Source organism: Bombina bombina, chromosome 6, assembly GCF_027579735.1.
Source record: "Bombina bombina isolate aBomBom1 chromosome 6, aBomBom1.pri, whole genome shotgun sequence".
NCBI classification, from domain to species: Eukaryota; Metazoa; Chordata; class Amphibia; order Anura; family Bombinatoridae; genus Bombina; species Bombina bombina.
Genome location: NC_069504.1, coordinates 557560790 through 557588691, shown reverse-complemented (window position 1 = coordinate 557588691; position 27902 = coordinate 557560790). Strand labels below are relative to the sequence as shown.

General features: G+C 38.2%; 1 protein-coding gene across 1 annotated transcript in view; it reads left to right on the top strand.

Moving 5' to 3' along the window:
• The window catches only part of NEDD4 (NEDD4 E3 ubiquitin protein ligase), a 430182-nt gene that overhangs the window by 180103 nt on the left and 222177 nt on the right, over window positions 1–27902 (top strand). Inside the window, exon 5 of the mRNA XM_053717506.1 lies at window positions 23426–23479. Within this exon, the coding sequence (XP_053573481.1) occupies window positions 23426–23479 (54 nt within the window). The remainder of the gene's footprint in view (window positions 1–23425; window positions 23480–27902) is intronic.

Below are 27902 nucleotides of genomic sequence, written 5' to 3'. Positions count from 1 at the left end.
TTGTGATATACACTAAATTTTCTTTTTACCATTAAGGCCCCGAAACCAAACCTAGCAAGGCAAGCTCTAAGGAATCCCCAGTCCAAGTGATCAAACGCCTTTTCGGCATCCATTAAGATCAGGACTGTTGGCTCCCCAGTTCTTTTGACATACTCAATAAAATTAGTGTCCTTATGGTATTGTCCCTAGCTTCTTGGTTGGGAACAAACCTGGATTAGTCTACATGTATAAGATTGGGTAAAATCGAATTGATCCGTCTTGTTAATATTTTGGTAAAAACTTTATATCCAAATTAAGTAGGGAGATGGGTCTGTAATTTTCCACTAAAGTGGGGTCTTTTCCCGATTTTGGAAGGACAGTGATATGTGCCTCTAGAGTTTGTGTAGGCCAAACGTTTTCATTATCTATTGTTTGAAACAGACTGGTGAGGTGCCAATATGTGCTTAAATTGTTTATAGTAGGCATTGGAGAATCCATCTGGGACAGGATCTGGGGAGGCCGAGTCTACAGGGAGAGGGTGATTGTACAAGTTTTGATAGTAAGTTTTGAATTTATCCACTATTTGATAAAAGTCCTGTATAAACTCCCCTGAAGGTTGTTTTATTTTATGTATGTGAGAATTAGTTTGTTTTGCGTGTAGCATTCTTGCCAGGAGTATGCCAGGCTTTTTTGGATTCTTCATAATATAATTTTCTAAGGAAAAATGCCTTATCCTGAGCTTCTTTCTAGAGTAACTGATTAAGCTCTCCCCTTGCAGTTTGCAATTGTTTGCTAAGGTTATGGTCCTGTGGGTTTTGTTTATGTAGGGTTTCAGCTAATTGTAGGGAGCTTGTAGCGACTGAGTATGCTACTTTGTGTGGTTTTCTAAGTATAGCTTTCTGTTTTATGAGTTCCCCCTGTATCACCGCTTTGTGTGCTTCCCATATATTTGTGGGGTAGGATTGGGTGGGTAGATTAAATCTAAAGTATTCTTTTAGGGCGAGGGTGATTTTATTTAGTATGGGAGTTTTTTTTAAAGAGAGTTTCGTCCAATCTCCACACGAAAGGGGAGGGTGATCTAGCCAGTTCAAGTTCGCGCTGACTGAGGCGTGATCTGACCAACTTATGTTTTCAATATTCGTATCCGTAAATAATCTATAAGTAAGTTGATCTATGAAAATATAATCGATCCTAGAATAATTTCTATGAGGGTGAGAGTAGAAAGTAATTTTTTTTTTGTTTAGGATGGTTTGTTTTCCAAGTATCTATTAAGGCTAACTTTCATAGATTTTTGCAGATTCTTACGTATAGAGGTCAGAGGAACAGAACCACGTCCAGAGGAGCAATCAATGTCGGGTTCTAAGGCTACGTTTAAATCACATGCCAATATCAGTGTTCCTTTTTGAACCCCTAAGATGGTGTTGGTGAGTGTCTGGAAGAATTTGGGTTGTTTTGAGTTTGGCGCATAAACGTTAAATAAGGTGATTAACCTGTGGTGTAATATGCCCACTAGTATAAGCCATCTGCCCTCCTTATCCTCAACTTTATGGTGAAGTTTGAATGGAGTCCCTCCACTAAATAATATTCCCACCCATTCCGTTTTTTTGTGTGAGATGCGAAATATCCTATCGGGTAGTCCCTATTAAGAAATTGGGGCATGTTGTGTTTTGAGAAATGAGTATCCTGGACAAATACAATATTACATTCCATTTTTTTGAAACATGACAAAGCTACTGACCTTTTATTTGTAGAATTTGATCCCTTGGTGTTCTGAGAGATTATTTTGATCTTGTTACTACCCATAACTGCTGGAGGGGGTGTGCAAGTCTGATAGATGTGCTAGTGTCAGGTTTTTGCTAAGTGGTCCATACCTACATAGTCCAGTTCTGATCCCATGTAGAATTCGACTTTCCCTTCCCAAAAGCAGAAGTATTTTGGTTGTGGCACCCAGCATCTACCCATTGTAGAAATATAGGGAAGATAAAGAAAAGAAGGTAGCAGAAGAACAGGAGATAAAAGAGGGAGATAAGGCCTTTACAATGGCAGTAGGATTTCTGTAATAACAAAAAATACTGTTTAAATTTAACAACAAAAACTAAACGAACATTAAAAAACAAGTTATACAAAGCAAGAAATCCAGTGAACATAGGAGTTTCCTGCTAGGAGGAGGGGTTGTAGTTCACAAAAGTGTGGCGTTACAACCTAAGAATTCTAAATTGAACCTAACAAATACAGATCTGTAACTTATGCATATACCAGTGACCATTTGAGTAGGGTGGGGTGCTTAAGGTCCCCCGTAGAGGTTGAGGGGCAGTATTGCAATTACAATGTGAATATGAAAAATTAACTTTTACCTAGAAACTAGATTATTTACAGGTAAACCCGTTCCCAGGAAAGGCATCAAAACATAATCATAACATTTTAAGCAATAGTTCAAATACCATGACCTCCAAGGAAACAAAGGCCTTCAGGTGGGTTCAATCACAACATGAGAGGCCTGTGATCTTGCAGTGTGATCTTTATTCTTTCTCTTCTTTGAAACCTTGTTCCAGGTAGTACGAGGTTGCTTTGGAGAGCTTTCTTGAGTGTCACTGTTTTCTTCCTCTCCCTCACGGATTTTAGGAAGAGCAGGTTGTGAAATACCCAATTGGGAGCAAAATTGAACAAGCTCTTCCGGTGTTTTATTCAAAGCTACTTTATTCCCTTTGATGACCTTCAGGCAAAATGGGAATCCCCATCTATATGTGATTCCTAAGTCTCTTAGGTGAGAAGTAAGGTATCTGGCTTATTTTCTTTTATTTAATGTCATTGTGCTTAGATCCACAAAGAATGAAACAGAGTTGCCTTCAAAAGAGATTGGATGTTTTTTCCTGGCGGCATTAAGTATGTTTTCCTTGTCTCTAAAACTAGAGAATTTTATTATTACGTCACAACGTGGAGCATGCTCCTTGGGGACAGGCCTCAAGGCCCGGTGATATCTGTCCATAGGAAACTCTATTTCCTCCTCCCCCCTGCAAGTTCTCGGTTCAGCAATAGAAGAAAAGCCAAAATGTATGTGTCAAGAGGGATTTCGCTGCAACGTTTCAACAGTATACTGCAGTTGCCAAAATGAAATCCTAAAACGCCTTTAGATGAAGTAGGTTAAAAATATAGTGATCTCATGCGTTATATAGAACAATCATGTCCCATGTGATGTCACCCACTTATGGTGCATATTCTAGGCTCTCTGTGCGAGTATCATGGCGCCGTGCACACCAGTTTATTGCAGAGGAAATATAAAAATCATTAGTACCTGAAGCGTTTCTCCATAGCCCCAGAGCGCTGTGTGATGTGCCGCCACTCGTTTATTTAGTGTAAACAGGTGCAGGCAAGTCAGGCTCTCCCTGATGCTGTGATATGCAGGAATTGTGTGTTATTGCAGCGTGGTGTGGCCAGTGCCGACACTTAAATTCAGCCCTGCCTGAGTGGTCCGCTTCTACACTTGCCTCACGGTACACCCAAATCCCTCACAATGGTGCTTGCTGGGGAGTATTTGTGTGTTAGGTTCGCCTATGTGGCATTTTCGGCTGTAGGTTGCACGAAGCACTCAGATCATACGACCATTTTAGCTACCGGATCGCTCCGCTCCCCTGGTTTTTTATATTTTAAAGTTGCACTTCTGTTTGTTTATGAAACTTTGTTTGATATAATTTTAAGTTATATATTACAACGGCTATATCTGTGTCTGTATTGCTTGTTTAAACCTTAATACCATAAATAATAGGTTATTAGACGTTTACTCCTGGAGTATATAATGAGCTTAGAAATGCTTAAATAATGCATTACACTTTAACTAAACCCCTTAGATTTTACTGGAGATTTAGTCGACTAAAACTAAAACAATTCAGATAACTAAAACTAAAATGGCATTTTAGTCAAAAGAGTAGTATGGGCTGCGCCTGAAGATCTCTCTCTCTCTCTCTCTCTCTCTGTGGCACCACAAGCACTCTGTTCCGCTGCTCCTGATGATCTTTCTCCCCCTGCAGTGCAGGGACTAAGTGAGGGTGCACCGGATGATCTCTCTTACCAGCACTGCAGGCAATCAGTGTGTGACTACACCTTTCTCCCCCAGCAGTGCAGGGACTAAGTGAGGGTGCACCTGATGATCTCTCTTACCAGCACTGCAGGCAATCAGTGTGACTACACCTTTCTCCCCCCTCATATCTCTACCTCACTCTCTTCTTCCTTCTTTCTACCAGGACATTGGTAATACAGGATTGTCCAGGAGAAACCTGGATGTTTGGCAAACCTATAGACTTGGCATATCACAGGAATGGACTACCAAGAACGTTCTTACTTTGTTTGGCTAAAAAGTACCTGGAAGAAAAAATGTTCAGAGAGATAATGAGGAAATGGGATGTCTCATTATGGCTACATGGAATCAGAAAGATGTGCCATTATGAAAAGATATTCTGCTAGAACTAAGAATACACTAGTATTTTTTAGCTACTGTAATAATTTTCTGGAAAATCAGTTTAGTATACTATACTGTGCAAAAGTTTTAGGTAGGTGTGAAAGTAAATGCTGTAAAGTAAATGTTAATTTTTTTTATCAATAAATCAAAATGCAAAGTAAGTGAACAGAAGGAAAATCGAAATTGAATTAAGATTTTTTTGACCTCCCTTTTTTTTTATTTAATATTTTTTTTATTGAGGTTTGCATATACAAATGACAACTAGTTTGCACATATCAGAATACACTTCCAAAAATCACAAATGAGTACATACATATCAGTATATCAAGTTAGACTCCTAAGCATTATATATGTGCGACGTTGAGTAACTTAAGATCTAGTCTGTAACAGAAAATCTAAACTTAGAAGGTGCAAACTGAAAAATAAACCTCTTTTTTGTTATTTAATACACTTATTTGGCCCTCCTATGACAACCGGGCCACTCTTGTGCCCATAACACAAAAAAAAAAAAAACAATAGCAGGAGGTACAAATATAGAGAAGCATACCCCCCAACTGTCCCAATTTTCGCGGGACAGTCCCGATTTTAGGGGTCTGTCCCCGGTTGCTAGCCATCTGTCCCGCATTGCCCCATGCATTTAAAAAAAAAAAAATTATATTGGGCACATACTCGGAAACGGCTGGCTTTTCTCTCCCAGGGTTATATACCTGTTAGATTCCTTGTGGAAAAGTAATGGTGTGTGGGTTAAGCAGGAGTAAGAAGGCTATATACCCTCTGACCTCAGGTAATGATGACCTCTAACCCCGGGTAGTGATGACGTCTACCCCTGTTGATAATACTAGCATGCCTTCAGTTTTATACGATGAGCAGTGCTAACACCAGGGTAACGAACAGTGGCAGCCTCAGACTGCCAGCTAATGTGCTTGCCAACCCCAGGACCCCATACAATGAGTTACAGATACCCATATATGATGTAGTGTGTGTGTCTATCTGTATCTATAAGTGTGTATGTGTGTGTATCTGTATGTATAAGTGTATGCTATGTAGTGTGTGTGTGTATCTGTATGTATAAGTGTATGCTATGTAGTGTGTGTATCTGTATGTATAAGTGTATGCTATGTAGTGTGTGTGTGTATCTGTATGTATAAGTGTATGCTATGTAGTGTGTATCTACCTGTATAAGTGTATGCTATGTAGTGTGTGTGTATCTGCCTGTATAAGTGTATGATATGTAGTGTGTGTCTGCATGTGTAAGTGTATGCAATGTAGTGTGTGTGTATCTGCATGTATAAGTGTATGCTATGTAGTGTGTATCTACCTGTATAAGTGTATGCTATGTAGTGTGTGTGTATCTGCCTGTATAAGTGTATGATATGTAGTGTGTGTCTGCATGTGTAAGTGTATGCAATGTAGTGTATGTGTATCTGCATGTTTAAGTGTATACTATGTAGTGTGTGTGTGTGTGTGTATATCTGCATGTATAAGTGTAAGCTATGTAGTGTGTGTGTATCTGTATGTATAAGTGTAAGCTATGTAGTGTGTGTGTATCTGCATGTATAAGTGTAAGCTATGTAGTGTGTGTGTGTATCTGTATGTATAAGTGTATGCTATGTAGTGTGTGTATATGTATGTATGTGTATTATATGTAGTGTGTGTGTGTATATCTGTATGTATAAGTGTATGCTATGTAGTGTATATCTACCTGTATAAGTGTATGCTATGTAGTGTGTGTGTATCTGCCTGTATAAGTGTATGATATGTAGTGTGTGTCTGCATGTGTAAGTGTATGCAATGTAGTGTGTGTGTATCTGCATGTATAAGTGTATGGTATGTAGTGTGTGTGTACGTGTATGTGCATGTGTAAATGTATGCTATGTAGTGTGTTACTGTGCATTTTTGATAACTTTAAAGGCCAGAATCTAGAATAGTAATGAGGAAAGCAGAGAGCAGTTTTAAAGAATTATTAAATGTCCAATTAAGATAAAAATATTTAGCACTGTCTCTGTAAAGGTTAATTAAATACAGAGCTCACATAGCTATACTACCAGTGGTTTGAGCTTGTGTTTGATTTGCTGCCTAAGAGTATTGAAAGATATGACTTTATGTAGAATTGTATTTATATTATTTTTGTCCTATGATTTTTTTTTTAAGCCCTGCCCCCGCTCCTGCCCACCACATTTCATTTTTTTGCCGGGGTGGGGGGGTGTCCCTCTTTTGAATTTTGAAATGTTGGGAGGTATGTAGAAGGCCACTCTTAAGGTCATCAGAATGACACAATATTCAACAAATAATATGAAATACAATTAAATATAATGATGTTTAACTATATATTGACTCATGTTCTACTTTTGTAATACCCCCAAAAGTTTCATAAGATCACTCTTGGACCCATTTATGTTTATGAGTCTAGATAAAGAGGATCTGGTAACCAGTATTCTCATGCTTATAGTATTGAAATAAACTTAATCAGATAGCAAAATATCATAGCATGTTCTATTTGAATACATAGGGAGAACTTGGTTATTAGCACTGTCAACACAGATCTATTAGAAGAGATGACGCAAACTATAACGCAAAATAAAATAAAAGCCCTCTTGGACTGTCACTCAAAGCCTGAATATAGGGAGTGGGAAAGGTGAGAGGCTACAAAAAACTGTCAATTTATGGCCTGTACTTAAAACTCAAGGATAGAAATACTGTAGGGCAACCTTTCCAAATAAATAGATATATTATAACTAGCAAACATGAGCTACAGGAAAACAGTGTACAACAATGTTAGAAATAGGAATATAGTATATCATAATTTGTAGCTTAGCTGAATCTCTGGTTAGGATAATATTAATATAGTTCCTAAAGGCTATTTAGTGAGCTGGAACATAACCTGTTTGTATATGATCTAAAACATTTAAGCTGGAAGTATGAGCCATATCAAAACTTATTTCCTTCTGGTTGCTCTCCCTATAGGTACCTCAATCAGACCAGGAGGTCATCATTAATAATCCTACTAAAGGGAGTGAGCTTAACACTATACTCTGATAAGTTGCATGCCCATGAGAAATAATAAGAGAAGACCCTCTCGAAATTACATTAGCAATGCATATTTTTTTATATATCGTACGTCAGGATTTATGATATTTTTCTCCTAACTGTACAGAAAAATATTTAATCTGCAACAACCAAATAAAATATACCTGTGATGGATAAAACATACACGTATTAGAGTCTATTGATTTTGATCCATTACTGAAATATGACACAAAGTCCAGCCAATGTAGAACAGGAAAGTCCACTGTCATGAGCATATTGCATGAAGTACTCATCCCACTCCCGCCTTAGGACTACAGTCAGGGAAGACCCTATAAGAAATGTCTGGCGTCTTATTTCTTGATAATTGCAAGTCACCACGTGTAGTAGTGATCAGAGACGCTGTGTTCACCCTCAGCATGTCATCTGGGCCTACAGTTGGCGATGTAGGGCATGATTGACTAGTTCCTGGAAAAGGCAGCTGTGGTAAAGAGAGTTCCACCACTTCTGCAACACGAAACATTTTCTGCCGATCTCGAGAAGGGCTATTGTGAAGAGGTCCTCCCGGTAATCTCACATATGGAAGCCGACCACACAAGGGCTCTATCGATCCTCCACACACTAAGGTATGTGTGGGTATTGTTGGCATGCTGGAAACTGCAGGGGTATCTTCCACTCGTGCACCTGGCTTCCGTCTTGCTCCCGGGGGGCTGCCGCTCCACCCGGAGCAAGCAAAAATTTGGTTTGGAAGGTACTGTATAGGGCTTTGAAGATCCAGTTGCTTAGATTCCTCTACCGTTCCTGAGAAACATGCCGCTCCATGTCTACCAGAGGACTGGACAAGCTTAGTCTCTCAAATCTATCAATCATCATCTTCCAAGTGGGCTTGCATAACGATATATATCGGTCCTTATAAAGATTGTGTATTTTAGCAGTTCCGAAGCAACTGCTCTACCCAGGTTACAGGGGGGGGTGTCAGAATCTCAAGTTTAGGCCGCCGCCAGAGATCCTAACGACCCTGATCAGTGTTCTGGAGTCATGTACACAGTGATCTCAACATCATTAGGTTCACAGCAATGTAGGACGTTTAAATCTCTTATTTTCTGATGTGGATGGAACTGTATAAAAAAGATATACGGCGGATATCTTATACATCATCCAGAGCTCCTGATATTGCGGCCATATTAGGTCGCTGCCAGGACACGCCCCCTGTGACCTCCCTTTTGCGAAGTACTGTATATCCCTATTTGACATAACTTTCACAGTTAATAATGCTGCAAATAATGATTCAGTAGGTAAAAACTGACGAACAATAACAAATAAATGTGAGTCTTGTGATGGACAAGGATTTCCGAACTGATATGTTCGCAAACACTAGAGCCATAATAGGTTCCACGGTCTCAGACTTTCTTGCTTTAGGTACCCTTTTGTCACCAGGGCCTAAAGGTATTAACAAACTGGCTAATAAATCCTAAATTTATAAGTGTAATGGACATTAGAATAAGGGGATTTCTACCTTATTACAGACTGTAGAGCCAGTACAGTACAGAAGCTGGGCTCTTTTTTTATTTTATTTTTTTTGCTCTTGGAATTATCACACGGATTCCAGTGGAAATTTCCCACTATTCCTCTGGGCCTTTATTCTATAAGTTTGTTGCTTTTTTGGTTGTTCAGTATATAGATTTCATCAATACGTGTTCTTTTTTAGAATAAATTGGAAGTTAATCTATACCAAGAGCATTCAACTTTCATATAATTGGCCATGTTGGATTTTTCTTTTGCTTGCTGACCAAGAAAAATATACATTATGTATACACTCTACTCTTACACACAGGGAGAAACTTGTAAGTTAGTTAAATACATGTATATTAGATTATGCTCTGGAAGACCACATTGTGGCTCTTGGACGTTAGATTGGATGCTGATCCACACAGATCTTTTTAATCTTTTTGTTTAATATTCTGTGTATATAAGACTTTTTTCAACCTGTCAAATGCCTGTGAGATTTTACTGATGTCATATGGAAACTGCAATATACATACTCTTTATAAAACATAATTCGCTTCCTGAAAGTTTCTTCCTCTCCAAGTTTATAGCAGACTACAGATATCTGTATCATGCTGGTGTTATGGGTTAACCCCCCCCCCAGAATATTATAAATGTTGAGTTTAGTATCTCAGAGGTAATTTATTAAAAGATCTAAGATTATATGCCAGTAAAATGTTCCAAATGGTTTGACAGGGATACTTCTCACTGCCAAGACTATTCTAGTTTGCCAAATTTTGTTTACTGAAAACGTCTCTCTGATTCCCATGTTTCACCATAAATATTTGGTAAATTTTTAGATTTGAAGCTCTCTAGGGTGCAGGACACTGTACTCCTGTCCCAGTTTGCTTTCTCTGTTTACTTATTGTACACCCTGTACAGAATTGCAGAGTCTGTTGGCATATAACAAATAATAATAACAATTGTGATAATTGCGATCTAATCAACTGCATTACTGTTTTTTTACCACTAGGGGGAGCACAGATGTTACTTTTAAAACACAGCAGCATGCTAATCATACTACAATTTGGATTGGGCAACTATTTTAATCCAAGTAGAGGTGCGAATAGCCTCACAAGAAAAATGATAAAACATAGAATACAAAAGGCAATGTTGCAAAATTCTGCAGGTGTCATGTCCTTATAAAATAACACACTTCAGATTGAGTATGATCTGCTTGTCTGGTTCTTACATCCAGACATGACATATAGTGCAATAAATGAAACTCCCAAAAAAAAACTAAATGAAAAGTGCTCACAGGAATTTAGAATCAAATGGTTTCTTATTTAACAAGAAGCAGATGAAAAGTTTATGTCTCTCTATCTATATGTCTGTATATATGTATTTCCAGAGAAAAAGCAATACTCATTTGAGTTATGGTGAGTATAGCATAGCATAAGATTAAAATGCACCAGCATACATAATATACTATAAATCTATGACTACTTTTATGAAATGGAGGATTGTAGACTTGTGCTTTTATCTCCACTGTAGCTCAAATGAGTATTGCTTTCTTTCATACAGGTGGCGAGAGTCCACAGTACATTACTCCTGGGAATTACTCTACCCTGCCACTAGGAGGAGGCAAAGATTCCAAAACTCCAAGAGCTCTATAAAACCCCTCCCACCTCACTTGTAACTCAGTATTGTTTTTGCCTCCTCTGGACGAAGGTGAAGAATTAAGATGTGCATGTGATTCTTCAGTGAGAGGGGTTCTCAGATTGAGTTAAAGGGACACTGAACATAAATTGTTTTCTTTTGTGATTCAGATAGAGCATGCAATTTATTATTTATTATTATTATCAAATTTTCTTCATTCTCTTGGTATGTTTATTTGAAAAGCAAGAATTTACTTTTAGATGCCGGCCCATTTTTGGTGAACAACCTGGGTTATTCTTGCTGTTTGGACAGCACCAATAAATAAGTGCTGTCCATGGTCTGAACCAAAAATTTCCTGGCTCCTTAGCTTAGATGCCTTCTTTTTTAAATAAAGATAGCAAGAGAACAAAGAAAAATGGATAATAGGAGTAAATTAGAAAGTTGCTTAAAATTGCATTGGGTTCAGTGTCCCTTTAAGGCCCATTTCCCCTAAGAGTACAGTTTTTGATGAAGGAATGTATTTGCAGTATTGGTTGCATATTTTTTGCCTGTGGGAAAATAGTTGCAAGCCTTCAACTGAAACCCGTGTTGCCCGTAATTTCCCCTCGCACATCGGGGAATCCCTAATCTAAAAATAAATAAATAAAAAAAATCCTAACTCTAAGACCCAAATCGATACTCACCGTTCCCGAAGTCCGGCGGATAAGGTCCTTTTCTAGGAGGTGGTGAAGTGTTCTTGGAGCCGGCGACATCTTCCATCCTAATCCAGGACCAAGCCGGCGCAGAGCGAAGATGACTGAAGACCGGCGACCACGGAGCCATGGAGCCTGGAGGATCCTCTTCGTACAATCACCGCCTTACACTGAATATTGAATGCAAGTTACACATTTAAATATGGCGTAATTTGTATTCCTATTGGCTGATTTGAATCTTCAAATTCAAATAAGCCAATAGGATGAGAGCTGAAATCCTATTGGCTGTTCAAATCATTTTTGATAATTTGGTTTATTTTTTGCTGTAATGTTAGACTTTTTTATTTTTTGTAATTTTAGATTATTTTAATTTAATCTTAGGTTGTTGTTTTTTTAAGTACTGTTAGGATTTTTTATTTTAATTGTAATTTAGTATTTTGTTATTTTATGTAATTTGGGGTTGTTAGGTTAGGGGGCTTAGTAATTAAATTAGGTTTATTGCGATGTGGGGGTTTGGCGGTTTAGGGGTTAATAGATTAATTAGGTTCATTTTTATGTGGGTTAATGATGGATTAGGGATTAATAGTTTAATTAGGTTAAGTGCGATGTGGGTGAATGGCAGATTAGGGATTAATAGTTTAATTAGGTTAATTGCGATGTGGGTGAATGGCGGATTAGGGGTTAATAGTTTTCTTAGTTTTTTCTTAGTTTATCGAATAGGTTGTCATAACAGGGAATTTTATTTATTTTTGGCGCCATTTTAATTTTTGACGCAATTTTTAGCCCAGGATTCCAGGAAAAAGTGAGGAGCGGCCGAACGGAGGCACAGGTGACTGTCACAGGCACTTACGAATCTGAATGATTGGAGGATATACACTTTTGCAAGGCTAAGAGGGTGGTGACTGGTGCTGGGAGGGGTGGAGGGCGGAGCACCAGAGGCGTGAGCAGTGAGAGGTTCGTCACGAGTGGTTGCCAACTAACTGCCTTTCTGACTAACAGTTCTTTCCTGGCTGAGCTGCCTTTGTGTAGTTTACAGTGGCATTTGCATTCCGAGTACCGTAGCATTCCTCTCCAAGCCTGGCTGTGACATATCAGTCATGTGATGCTTCAGTGAGTACTGATGACATCACCTAGTGCAGCGCGGATGCTGTGTTGAGAAGACCTGTAAGGGAGTGAGCAGTGAGACACGCAGCCTGGCTGTTAGTGAGGGGCTTGATTTAAAACTTGCAGCGTGCCAGACTTTTGTAGCCAGCCAGGGAGATCAACTGTCAGTTGACACTGCACAGATCACCTACACAATGAGGTATATTATGCAGTACTATAGAAAATTAATTAATTCTTATAGTGATAAATGTATTGAATGTTCATTACACAGTTACTTAAGAAGGTTTAATAAGATCAATTGTTGAGTCTGTGATTTCTGTCTGTAATACTACTGAGTGGTGATTGGTCATGACCAGTATTAAATGCTGTACAGCAGTCCAGTATATAAAGTTTAAATTTAATTTTATATTTCAAATAAAATAATTTAATACATTTGATGTACCTAACATGTTTAAATCTTTATACCTCATAATTTATAGATATGACCATTCAGGAGAATAAATGAATATATGAGTGATCCGTATAACATTGTCCCATTGATAGACAAGATAAGCAACTTGTGTTAATAAGACATTAACCTTTCTTTTCTGTAATAAAGTGTATGTGTATATTGTTTCTGGATAACTAGGAGTTAACCAAAAGGTGTATACATTGTACAGGTGGATAGGCATTGTCTATGATTACTGCTTACGCCACAATGTGTCAGACACTTATGGCTGACACCAAATTTTTAACTTGTCTCCCTCCGTTTATATTTTTAATGGGAAAAATAATAATAATTATATATATATATATGTATATGTATGTATATATATATATATATATATATATATGTATATGTGATGTGTATAATTCATCAATATATACCACCTGCCCCACACTTCACCACCCACACCTGGCAATCTGCTGGCTGTCCGGTATTTTTTTGCCAGACCAGTCAGGCACACAGAAAGAGTGGGAGTCGGCATTGCTGTTGTAGCAGTAAAAATGTGAGAGTGAGTGTGTGGGACCAGTGAAGTCAGGGACCTCATAGAGATCAGGGGCTGGCCTGGGTGGTGCAGCAGTCAGTGGGTAAGCACAAAGCACTACTAAGCAGAGGAGTGGCTGTGCCTGTGGATTGGATTAAGTTGTGTCTGCTTGGAACTTGTTTTGGAAGGTCCCTCCCTGAAAAAGTTATCTCCAAAATAACATGTGTTGGGAGTGCGTGTAACGGGTTAACTTATTTGGTCAAGGAACTTGAACTGTCTGCATAAAGCTTGTAATTAACAACATTTGTGAAGGAGAAGGGGTAATAGGGCTGCACTTGGAGATCATGGTAAAGAGATGCAAGCTTAGCTTGTGTTAGGAAATAAAATTTAAATGAATGAAATTAGAAAATTTTATTATATTAATATTTTTTCATATAAACATGCATTTTTATAATTTTATAATGTATTTGTTGATATGAAAAAATAATCTTAATTTTCTAATTTCATTCATTTAAATTTTTCCTTTTTACAAACAGTAGCATTTAAAAAGTATAAATGTCCAAAAAAATGTTTATATATAACCAAAGTCTGTTTTAAATATCTAAATAAAATCAAGGCATATGGACATTAGATTAACCAGCTTGCTTTAGTTACAGTAAGTTCCTGCAACTAAGCTTAAGCAATTTACACATTTCAGTTGCTTCCCATTTCTATAAATGTTTGCTTTGGATTTTCATGGTATTAACATCTGTAAGATTATGTGAATATTGGACATCAATGTCTAATGTCTACAGCAAATAATGTAACTGCAAAGTTAAACTTTACTTTCATTGTAAATTGGTGTAACTAAGGTACTTTTTGTTTAAATGTAATGCCAGATTTGTTTTCAGTTGCATATAAAATACACACTTATGAGAAGGCATGCCAATGTGCACTACCTAACTGCTTTATATAATGGCTGAGGCTATGAATCAAACCTTATTACAACAGGTAGCTGCCGTACCTTGGTATTCTAAATAAAGCATTAACATCTTAAAAAATAAAAAAATAAAAATGTGTTTACAAGTATTTCCATTACCCTTGTGTAGTGTGTGTGTGTGGGGGGGCTATTAACTAAATGTGTGCCAGATTCTTTACCACATTTACAGATGGTTTCTTCTGGCTGTGTGTGTGGGGGCTGTGTGTGTGTGTGTGTGGGGGCTGTGTGTGTGTGTGTGGGGGCTGTGTATGTGTGTGGGCAGGGGCTGTGTATGTGTGTGGGCAGGGGCTGTGTATATGTGTGTGTGGGGGGGGGCTGTGTGTGAGCTGTATGTGGTGGGGGAGGGGCTGTGTGTGTGAACCTGTGTATGTGTCTGAGTGTGTGGATGTATGTGTATATACGTATCTCTCTGCGTTTGCATTATAACTGTGTGTTTGTGTGGTACAGTGCATTGCCCCATTTCTTTTAAGTATTTATTGTTGTGGGTGGAGGCCCCGCGCTGTCACTCTGCCTGGGACCTGCACTTGCTAGGGCTGGCCCTGGTGTCTCTGTAATGTTCTTGTTATTATAAGAAAACACATAAAAATAAGGCCCGGTTCAACTCAACTGTTCCTAATTGTCAGCATAATTCTTCATTATATACATTAACAGTTGTTCCAATAGTACAAATGGTAGATTGCAATATATACAATGTTATAGGGCTCCGCATTAGTGGATTTATATGTTTTTTTTTATATAAAATGTTTTGCAGTACCTTAAATGATTTTTCTCCCATTTTTTTTTTTCATTTTAAAAGCTGTGGGGTTGGAGGCGGAGATTGGGCAGGGTTGGAGGCGGGGAGAAAGGGGGCATCATTTTGTCATCCTGACTTGGGCCCCGCAACGGTTAGGGCCAGCCCTGGTCACCACTCAATTTGTATTAAACACATCTGCCACACTTGTCCACCTCACCTGTTTGCCATCCTGTGCTACTCCATCCCAGTCCACTTTGGTTTCCATAAATTCTAACCCTTCCTTACAATGCTCTCTACCCTCCATCCTACCCAGATATCTCAAATTGTTTCCAAGCAATCCCCTGAAGGCTCACATTTAACCTACACCTTTTGTCCCCTGCCATTACCAACTGGATGTCTCTTGCACCGTGACTGTCCCGATGAACTTGTTTCTCATCTTTCAAACTTTTTCCCAGTTTTAAAAGATTTAAATCATCCCTTAAGACCTGCAAGTTTAGTGTGCAACCTAAGTACTATTCTAAATCTGAAAGACCCATTCTCCTGGTATAATCAACCTTATTCTTATTTTACTTCCCTACAATCAAATAAATTTTTAGGCAAACCTATCCCCTCTATTGTCTTTACATTGTGAGTTCTCTTTGGAGAAGGGCCCCCTTTCTGTATTTTTTTCTCCAACATTGGTGTGTCCGGTCCACGGCGTCATCCTTACTTGTGGGAATATCTCTTCCCCAACAGGAAATGGCAAAGAGTCCCAGCAAAGCTGGCCATATAGTCCCTCCTAGGCTCCGCCCACCCCAGTCATTCTCTTTGCCGTTGCACAGGCAACATCTCCACGGAGATGTTTAAGAGTATGTGGTGTTTAGTTGTAGTTTTTTTTATTCTACTATCAAGAGTTTGTTATTTTAAAATAGTGCTGGTATGTACTATTTACTCTGAAACAGAAAAAGATGAAGATTTCTGTTTGTGAGAGGAAGATGATTTTAGCAGACAGTAACTAAAATCGATTGCTGTTTCCACATAGGACTGTTGAGATGAAGTAACTTCAGTTGGGGGAAACAGTTAGCAGACTTTTCTGCTTAAGATATGACTAGCCATATTTCTAACAAGACTTTGTAATGCTGGAAGGCTGTCATTTCCCCTCATGGGGACCGGTAAGCCATTTTCTTAGTCTCAAACAGAATAAAGGGCTTAATATGGGCTATAAAACTGGTAGACACTTTTATGGGCTAAATCGATTGCTTTATTTGGACATTTTATACATGTTTATGATGATAATTCACACTTATAAACTTGAGGAACGTTTTTTAACGTCAGGCACTATGTTAGACACCTTTTCCAGTCAGGAAGGGCCTTCCCAGTTGTAGGCTGAGCCTCATTTTCGCGCCATTACTGCGCAGTTGTTTTTGAGTGCAAGACATGCAGACGCATGTGTGAGGACCTGAGAGTAATTGGAAAAGTTCCTAGAAGGCGTCATTTGGTATCGTATTCCCCTCTGGGCTTGGTAAAGTCACAGCAAAGGCTGTAGCTGGGACTGTATAGGGGTTAAATCTGTAACCGGCTCCGGTTTTGTTATTTTAAGGGTTAATCTGAAAATTGGTGTGCAATACTTTTAATGCTTTAAGACACTGTGGTGAAATTTTGGTAAATTTTGAACAATTCCTTCATATATTTTCACATATTCAGTAATAAAGTGTGCTCTGTTTAAAATTTAAAGAGACAGTAACGGTTTTGTTTTAAAACGTTTTTTGTGCTTTATTGACAAGTTTAAGCCTGTTTAACATGTCTGTGCCTTCAGATAAGCTATGTTCTATATGTATGAAAGCCAATGTGTCTCCCCCTTCAAAATTGTGTGATAATTGTGCCATAGCGTCCAAACAAAGTAAGGACAGTACTGCCACAAATAATGAAATTGCCCAAGATGATTCCTCAAGTGAAGGGAGTAGACATGGTTCTACATCATCTCCTTCTGTGTCTACGCCAGTTTTGCCCACGCAGGAGGCCCCTAGTACTTCTAGCGCGCCAATGCTTATTACCATGCAACAATTGACGGCTGTAATGGATAACTCCATAGCAAATATTTTATCCAAAATGCCTGCATATCAGAGAAAGCGCGATTGCTCTGTTTTAAACACTGAAGAGCAGGAGGGCGCTGATGATAATTGTTCTGTCATACCCTCACACCAATCTGAAGGGGCCATGAGGGAGGTTTTGTCAGATGGGGAAATTTCAGATTCAGAAAAAATTTCTCAACAGGCTGAACCTGATGTTGTGACATTTAAATTTAAATTAGAACATCTCAACGCACTGCTTAAGGAGGTGTTATCTACTCTGGATGATTGTGACAACTTGGTCATTCCAGAAAAATTATGTAAGATGGACAAGTTCCTAGAGATTCCGGTGCACCCCGACGCTTTTCCTATACCCAAGCGGGTGGCGGACATAGTGAATAAGGAGTGGGAGAAGCCCGGCATACCTTTTGTTCCCCCTCCTATATTTAAGAAATTATTTCCTATGGTCGACCCCAGAAAGGACTTATGGCAGACAGTCCCTAAGGTCGAGGGGGCAGTTTCTACTCTAAACAAGCGCACTACTATTCCTATCGAAGATAGTTGTGCTTTCAAAGATCCTATGGATAAAAAATTGGAAGGTTTGCTTAAAAAGATTTTTGTACAGCAAGGTTACCTTCTACAACCCATTTCGTGCATTGTTCCTGTCACTACAGCAGCGTGGTTCTGGTTCGAGGAACTAGAAAAGTCGCTCAGTAGAGAGACTCCATATGAGGAGGTTATGGACAGAGTTCACGCACTTAAGTTGGCTCACTCTTTTATTTTAGATGCCGCTTTGCAATTAGCTAGATTTGCGGCGAAAAATTCAGGGTTTGCAATTGTGGCGCGCAGAGCGCTTTGGCTAAAGTCTTGGTCAGCGGATGTATCATCCAAGACAAAATTGCTTAACATCCCCTTCAAGGGTAAAACTCTCTTTGGACCAGAATTGAAAGAGATTATCTCAGACATCACTGAGGGAAAGGGCCACGCCCTTTCAAGGCCAAGAATAAGTCTAATTTTCGTTCCTTTCGTAATTTCAGGATCGGACCGGCCTCTAATTCTGCATCCTCTAAGCAAGAGGGTAATGCCTCACAGTCCAAACCAGCCTGGAAACCGATGCAAGGCTGGAACAAGGGTAAGCAGACCAAGAAGCCTGCTACCGCTAACAAAACAGCATGAAGGAGTAGCCCCCGATCCGGGACCGGATCTAGTGGGGGGCAGACTCTCTCTCTTTGCTCAGGCTTGAGCAAGAGATGTTCAGGATCCCTGGACGCTAGAAATAGTTTCTCAGGGTTATCTTCTAGAATTCAAGGAACTACCCCCAAGGGGACGGTTCCACATGTCTCACTTATCCTCAAACCAAATAAAGAGACAGGCGTTCTTACATTGTGTAGAAGACCTGCTAAAGATGGGAGTGATACACCCAGTTCCAATGACGGAACAAGGAATGGGATTTTACTCAAATCTGTTCGTAGTTCCCAAAAAAGAGGGAACCTTCATACCAATTCTGGATTTAAAGATCCTAAACAAATTTCTCAGGGTACCATCGTTCAAAATGGCAACCATTCGAACGATTCTACCCACTATCCAGGAAGGTCAATTTATGACTACCGTGGATCTAAAGGATGCGTACCTACATATTCCTATCCACAAAGAACATCATCAGTTCCTAAGGTTCGCCTTTCTGGACAAACATTACCAGTTTGTGGCCCTCCCATTCGGATTAGCCACTGCTCCAAGGATTTTCACAAAGGTACTCGGGTCCCTTCTAGCGGTTCTAAGACCGAGGGGCATTGCAGTAGTACCATACTTGGACGACATTCTAATACAAGCGTCGTCCCTTTCAAAAGCAAAGGCTCATACAGACATCGTTCTGGCCTTTCTCAGATCTCACGGATGGAAGGTGAACATAGAAAAAAGTTCTCTGTCTCCGTCAACAAGAGTTCCCTTCCTGGGAACAATAATAGATTCCTTAGAAATGAGGATCTTTCTGACAGATGTCAGAAAGTCAAAACTTCTAAGCGCTTGTCAAGTTCTTCATTCTGTTCCACGTCCTTCCATAGCTCAGTGCATGGAAGTAGTAGGGTTGATGGTTGCAGCAATGGACATAGTTCCTTTTGCACGAATTCATCTAAGACCATTACAACTGTGCATGCTGAAACAGTGGAATGGGGACTATACAGACTTGTCTCCAGTGATTCAAGTAGATCAGAAGACCAGAGATTCACTCCGTTGGTGGATATCCCTGGACCACCTATCCCAGGGAATGAGCTTCCGCAGACCAGAGTGGGTCATTGTCACGACCGACGCCAGTCTAGTGGGCTGGGGTGCGGTCTGGGAATCCCTGAAAGCTCAGGGACTATGGTCTCGGGAAGAGTCTCTTCTCCCGATAAACATTCTGGAACTAAGAGCGATATCCAATGCTCTCAGGGCTTGGCCTCAGCTTGCAAAGGCCAGATTCATAAGATTCCAATCAGACAACATGACGACTGTTGCGTATATCAATCATCAGGGGGGAACAAGGAGTTCCCTGGCGATGAAAGAAGTAACCAAAATAATACAATGGGCGGAGAATCACTTCTGCCATCTATCTGCGATCCACATCCCAGGTGTGGAAAACTGGGAAGCGGATTATCTGAGTCGTCAGACATTTCATCCGGGGGAGTGGGAACTCCACCCGGAGATTTTTGCCCAGTTGACTCAATTATGGGGCATTCCAGACATGGATCTGATGGCGTCTCGTCAGAACTTCAAGGTTCCTTGCTACGGGTCCAGATCCAGGGATCCCAAGGCGACTCTAGTGGATGCACTAGTAGCGCCTTGGACCTTCAACCTAGCTTATGTGTTCCCACCGTTTCCTCTCATTCCCAGGCTGGTAGCCAGGATCAAACAGGAGAGGGTCTCGGTGATCTTGACAGCTCCTGCGTGGCCACGCAGGACTTGGTATGCAGACCTGGTGAATATGTCATCGGTTCCACCATGGAAGCTACCTTTGAGACAGGACCTTCTTGTTCAGGGTCCATTCGAACATCCAAATCTGGTCTCCCTCCAGCTGACGGCTTGGAGATTGAACGCTTGATTCTATCAAAGCGTGGGTTTTCAGATTCGGTGATTGATACTCTGGTTCAGGCCAGAAAACCGGTAGCTAGAAAGATTTACCATAAAATATGGAAAAGATATATCTGCTGGTGTGAATCCAAGGGATTCCTTTGGAATAAGGTAAAAATTCTTAAGATTCTTTCCTTGAAGGTTTGGATAAAGGATTATCTGCGAGTTCTCTAAAGGGACAGATTTCTGCTTTATCTGTCTTCCTACACAAACGATTGGCAGCTGTGCCAGATGTTCAAGCATTTGTTCAGGCTCTGGTTAGGATCAAGCCTGTTTACAGACCTTTGACTCCTCCCTGGAGTTTAAATCTAGTTCTTTCAGTTCTTCAAGGGGCTCCGTTTGAACCTCTACATTCCATAGATATTAAGTTGTTATCTTGGAAAGTTTTGTTTTTGGTTGCAATTTCTTCTGCTAGAAGAGTTTCAGAGTTATCTGCTCTGCAGTGTTCTCCGCCCTATCTGGTGTTCCATGCAGATAAGGTGGTTTTGCGTACTAAGCCTGGTTTCCTTCCAAAGGTTGTTTCTAACAAAAATATTAACCAGGAGATAGTTGTACCTTCTTTGTGTCCGAATCCAGTTTCTTTTTTTTTTTTTTTTTTTTTTTTTGATTTTTCAAAAGCTTTATTAATGCCAATTCTCAAAGTTACAAAAATGAAAGTACATTCTTCATTATTCATGTTTACAAATGATCCTTTTATAGTACCATCTATAGTTACAGACTTGATAATACAAAATTAAACTCTTATAACTACGGTTAACATATTTTCCCTAACATCGGAACCAGTAATCTTATCATCTAGTATCTTAAACATAACCTTCTTCCTATATTTAACATATGCAGAAAGGAAGATAAAACAAACAAATCCATATATATCAGTTATAGGTTATCATGATCATGATAATGGGGGGGGAGAGAGAGAAAAAAAAAAAAAAAAAGGAAAAAACCCCTCTCCACTTCCTTCCTCTCTCTCTCTCTGACTCTTCTACCATCCACCCCAGCTTTGCGGGAATAATCCGGCTATAATGTTAATCATCACATATTCTGTATTCCTAAAAGGGGCTGTCAGTTGGATTTGTATATTCAAAGGTAACGAGAGGATTAACTTTTTCCATTTCTTAAAAAAGAATTCTTCTAGCGGACTAGATGGCTCTCGTGAGTCATATTGTTCTAACATACATTGTTTAACTACTCCATTTTTGCATGCCATCAATTTGGGGGCCTTCGCCCCTTTCCAGTCTTTCAGAATTAAATTTCTAGTTATGAAGATTATAGTGTTAATTAAGTCATTCTCTTTAACTCTATCTGAATATTTCGCTAGGAAAAAAACATGAAAATTTTGAATCTCAAATTCTATATCGAGCTTCTTCTTAATCCAATAATTAATTTGTCTCCATAGTTGATTTACTTTAGGGCAACTCCAAAAATAATGAATAATATCTGCTTCCTCTGCACTACACTTCGGGCAAGTTACAGTGGTCCCGTACCATCTGGATAGGTTTCTATTGGTTATATAGACTTTCCTAATCAACTTCAAGTGTGATTCTCGCCAATTAGTTGGGACCCAATATTTATAATTTAACTTCAGAGATTGCTCAATATCCTTTATCGTTAGATTAGGAAACTCTCTATGCCATTTATCCTTTATCACCCGTAAATGCACTTCATTGTTAAATGCGTTAATTACATTGTAAGTTATTGCAATTGATGTCTTGCCATTTTCATATAACTTCAAAGAAGGAACGTTTGTTACACAATTTGGACGTAGTCCGTGCTCTAAAATTCTATTTAGAAGCTACAAAAGATTTCAGACAAACATCTTCTCTGTTTGTCGTCTATTCTGGTAAAAGGAGAGGTCAAAAAGCGACTTCTACCTCTCTTTCCTTTTGGCTTAAAAGCATCATCCGATTGGCTTACGAGACTGCCGGACGGCAGCCTCCTGAAAGAATCACAGCTCACTCCACTAGGGTTGTGGCTTCCACATGGGCCTTCAAGAACGAGGCTTCTGTTGATCAGATATGTAAGGCAGCGACTTGGTCTTCAATGCACACTTTTGCCAAATTTTACAAATTTGATACTTTTGCTTCTTCGGAGGCTATTTTTGGGAGAAAGGTTTTGCAAGCCGTGGTGCCTTCCGTTTAGGTAACCTGATTTGCTCTCTCCCTTCATCCGTGTCCTAAAGCTTTGGTATTGGTTCCCACAAGTAAGGATGACGCCGTGGACCAGACACACCAATGTTGGAGAAAACAGAATTTATGCTTACCTGATAAATTACTTTCTCCAACGGTGTGTCCGGTCCACGGCCCGCCCTGGTTTTTTAATCAGGTCTGATGAATTATTTTCTCTAACTACAGTCACCACGGTACCATATGGTTTCTCCCATATTTTTCCTCCTGTCCGTCGGTCGAATGACTGGGGTGGGCGGAGCCTAGTAGGGACTATATGGCCAGCTTTGCTGGGACTCTTTGCCATTTCCTGTTGGGGAAGAGATATTCCCACAAGTAAGGATGACGCCGTGGACCGGACACACCGTTGGAGAAAGTAATTTATCAGGTAAGCATAAATTCTGTTTTTTCTTCCAGTTTTTGCACCAATACATATTTGTGTAAACTGTATTTCCTGTCTAGCACTGACAAATATGATGACTCATTACAGATAAAATGTAACAGTAAAGAGGTATTTGCAGTATCATTTTCATTAGTATAAAATGTATCAAATACATAAATGTTTATTTTGCCTTTATAGTTAAAGGAATATGAAACCCAAAATATTTATTTCATGATTTAGATAAAGCACTTGATTTTAAACAACTTTCTATTTTACTTCTGTTATCTTGGTATCTTTTGTTTAAAAGACGGGACATAAGCGTAGGAGATGGCCCATTTCCCATATAGGGCAGCAGTTTTGCAAGAACACTAGAGGGCAGCACTATTTCCTGCCATTTAGTGCTCCAGATGCTTACCTAGGTATCTCTTCAACACAGAATATCATGGGAACTAAACAAATTTGATAATAGAAGTAAATATTTTAAAATGTGTATGCTCTGTCTGAACCACAAAAGAACACTTGTGGGTTTCATATCCCTTGTGATACTTGAAGATTGAAAATATGTGGATGTTTAGTGAATTATTTGTTTCATTGAGTGGTGTAAGTAAAAAAAAAATGCACATTTCTAATTTTTTTGTTTTATTTTTAAAAGGTATTTCCTAAAAAACACAGACTTCTTTTTGAAGTATTTGATGAACATAGACTGGTAAGTTTATTATTAGGTTTTACATTTTTCACTTTCCAGTAATGTCAGCTTTTCATGTTAGGAGACTTTGTATTTGTTGTATATACATTATATTAATTGATATTGGATTTTATGTCTAAATGTGTTTGAATTACTCTGCATTTTTTAAATGTTTATTTAAGTTGGTCTTGTTATGATCCCAAGACCAAAATATGTACTGTGTATATCACTTAAAGGGATAATGGCAGAAAAGTTTAATCATATAAATAAATAGGCAGAATTTAAACATCTTGAAAAATACTTTTTTGCTATTTGTGGTGAAGAACATTACTCTGCAAGACTCAAGGAAAATGTTGGCTAAGAGTATACGAACATACATTAAAAAAGAGAAACTTTTACACTTTAAAATGCCATATTTTAGGTAAAACAAAGAAAAAAATAAATAGAATATGCTGTTATTGAACATCTTTATCACATATAAACATAGAAGTATCTTCATTTACGTTTTATCAAATATATTCTTCATTTCAAATGTAAGTGTTGCTAAGAAGCTGAAACAGATACTTTTTCTGCAATCTGAATTGAACAAATTGTTCCAAACATTCTACATACTTTTCCTGCAGTCTTTTATATTATGCTGTGAAAAGATCTCTCTCATATGACAGAGACCCTCTGGTTCACATCACCATCCCCAACTAATGTCTATTTTTCTTATCAGTCTTTTTACTTAAAGGGACACTGTACACAAAATGCTTTTTTTTATCATCCATTAGGATAAAAGTACTTCCTGATAATGTTTATTAGCTAATCAGCACTTTCTGCTAATGCTTAACCTGCTGTATTTAGATTTGATTTTAAAGGATAGGAATTTCAAAAATTCAGCTTTAATGAATTAGAGCATGTCATTTTAAGACGCTTTTAAATTCACTTTTATTTTTAAATGTACTTGTTCTCTTGATATCCGTTGTTGAAAAAGAATATGTACATATCCTACACTACAGGGAGCTAGCTGGTAATTGGTACTTGCACACATTTTTCACTTGTGTTTGGCTCACTAGATATGCTCAGCCAGCTCCCAGTAGTGCATTGCTGAGATTGAAGCAAAATTGAAAATTGTATAAAATGACATGTTCTAACTGAATTATAAAAGAAAAATGTGTCCCTTTTTAAATTTAAACAGCTTTAAAGAGACAGTTTGCCCAATAAAATTCTCCCCTTTAATTTGTTCATTTGTTCCCAACTATCCAATTTACCTGATGGAGTGTATTAAGTTGTTTATAACTAGCTAATTTGCCTTTATATTGGCATTTGAAATAGCTGATTTTGCCTGTGATGTTCCTACCTATACTGAACGTTTCTATACTTAAAGGATTACTTTCTGTTATAATTTTTAAGCTAAACAACTAACATATTAAAGTTAAGAAACATTAATTAAAACCTACTGACCTATATTTTATCCAAAACGAAGTTTCATAACGTTATAAAAGTTATATCTTTTATTCGACGATGATGTCACGTTATCCTGCCCACTATTTTCAGCACTGCGTGTTCAAAATACTTAAACCAATAACTTTGTGTTTAAAGCGCCATTTTGAAACCTAGGTATTGTAAACGGATTGGTACAGAGCAAAGGATACCCACGGAGTGGGTTTGGAAAACAATTAAATTTGCAGACAAGATTTCTGATATACGGTAGAGATATGTTAATGAAATGCTATTGATAAAAAGCGTATTTGGGTTAGTTAGTTAGTAACAGGCATAGAAAATATTTACTTACAGTGGCCCTTTAAGTATAGGTTATTGACAATCTATGTAAATACAGCCAGCAGAAGAATTTACACTCACAGTAGGGAGTAGGAGAGAGAAAATTCCAAAATTGTTAATTTTCAATTGTTCTTTGTAAGTATTGTATAGATACAGAGATAAGAAATAGAGACATTTAAGTAATAAGATAAGGATGCCTGATCTCTCTACAAGCTTAGCCTATTTTGATGGTTTGTGGTTTCAAAGAGCAAACCCTGCTATTTAATTTACAAAAAAGGAAACATAAAGGACACATTTATCATACATTTTCTACTCTGAAGCTGATATAACAAGTCATTGGAAACAAATTAAAGGAAAAACAGTTTGTCTAATGTCCCTTTAGATTTTACTTTCCCCCCACACAAAACAAGAACTGCAAAATATCTCTTCACCTTTTAATTTTAATAAGGGTAAATTATGCTTATTATATATGTTTGAAAGTGTGTATGAGGTTGTTTATTTAGATCTATAATGCTAATAAAAAAAAAATAATCCTGGTGAGGTACACTTTTTACTTGTACCACTAGATGCCCCCACAACATAGAAAGAAACTATTACACCCTATTTTTTTATTTATGTAGATTTCACATTTAATCATTACATTCTTACCATTCTAATTATCATGTGAGTGATATGCAAATTGTGGTTTCCATATAAATCAGTAATGAAAATGTAGAATATAAGTTGCTGATATTACTTTACTGTTTTTATGATAAACTAGTTTATCATGAGTCGCCTCGCCCTTCATTAACATAAATTAACTTTGTTTTGGAATTATTTAAAGGGACCTTAAAGTCAATATGAAACTTTAATGATTCAGATAGTGTGTTCAATTATAAGAGACTTTTGACAAATTTTGTCGGTTATCAAATATACTTCATTCTCTTGGTATCTTGCACTACAGGGAGCTTGCTGGGTATTTGTGGATGTGCAGTTATTGGCTCGTCAGGTGTGTTCAACTAGCTCCCAGTAGTTAAACACAGTGTTTGTGCAGGTTTTTTTTAAACACACAGTTATATGCTAATGAATATTACAGTGTTTTTTCTTTTTTGCACATTCATGTCACTAAAGGCTGTGACACACTGCAAGCGGAGCGACGCGCAGCGTGTACATGCAGCTGTTTGCGCTCAGTGTGTCCTACCTTTTCATCTCTCAGCACTCTGCTGCGTCAGGACGCGTAGTTGAGTGCTCAGAGATGAAATATTTGAACTTCAGAAGCGATGCGACGCGGAGCGAAGCAGCTGCTTCGCCTCGCGCCGCATCGCTTGCAGTGTGTCACAGCCTTTAAACATAGACAGTACCTGGTGCTGATAAAACGGTTTGCAAAACGTCATCTCTTGCATACCTTACCCCAGGTGTTTTTAAACTACACTTTCTATCTTAACTAAGAGATTCAAGGGTTTTAAAGGGACACTCAAGTTAAATAAACCATAATGATGCAGATAGGCCATGCAGTTTTAAGACACTTTCTAATTTACTTCTGTTATCAATGTTTTTATTTTTTTTATTCTTTTATTGAGGTTTTTATAAATGACATTGTACAAAACATGTCAATTCAGAATAACAATTGGCATACAGATCGTTCTCTGGCTAAAGTATTACAGTTCAGAATATAAAGCTTAACCTCTTAAGGACATATGACGGAATTTTTCCGTCATAAATTAATTGAGCAAACTGAAAGCTGTGTCCTTAAATGGTTAATAACAAAATCTGAGTTACAATAAACAAGGTAATAATTGTATATATGAAATATTCAGTATTAAACTCCATCCAGGTTGATAGAAAATATTTACTAGTTTTAGGGAGAGCAATATTAAAGTATTTATTTGCACACTAACTGTTTAGCCTAAGATACCCTAGATGGCTATATATCCCTGAAATACCAGTGACTGGCTTGGACAAATAAAAATGAAACTTCATTTTTCATATAGATTCTAAAGTTAAGGCAACTACTGAGTCGGTCACTCTTGGACCTATTGAAGCATTAAAGGAGTGTCAAATGGTAGTTACCACGGGGCCACTCTTGGGTTCATTGAAATATTTTAAAATATAAGTGTTTAGCTGACTGATATACTAAGAAATGGTAATATATAGGCATCTGGCTGACAAACATACTGGCAGATGTCACAATGTGAATGTCTAGCATTTTGAGAAATGACATGTGAAAGGGAAAAGGGAGAGCATAAGGAGGAAGATTGCCTAGTGTGAGGGGATTCTTAAATATCAACAATTTGTATATAATATTTAGGTCACTTAAAAACTTAGTGCTAAAATATATACCAACACAATTCCCAGATTACTGATGCTGGAACAATACTAGGGGTATCTAGGGACCAGTATATAGTGAGTTAGCCTCCTCTATCTATTGTGTCTAATCACTAAAGACATAGGAGTAAATATAAATTTGAGCTTAGAAGGTAATTTTACTTTAAGTATTCTCTCATTAGACCTGGTTGGATATAGTGAGGAGATAATTAGTTACTACAATAAGAGCGACCAAACCTGTGGTTCTATGACTTATTATCATTTAGGAGCTCAAGTAACTTTAGTGAATCCGACTTTTAGATGGAATTGCTGTATGAGTTTTTCTATGTCAGATTGCTTACCAAAATCATCTGAATGTTGCCAAAGAACATTATGC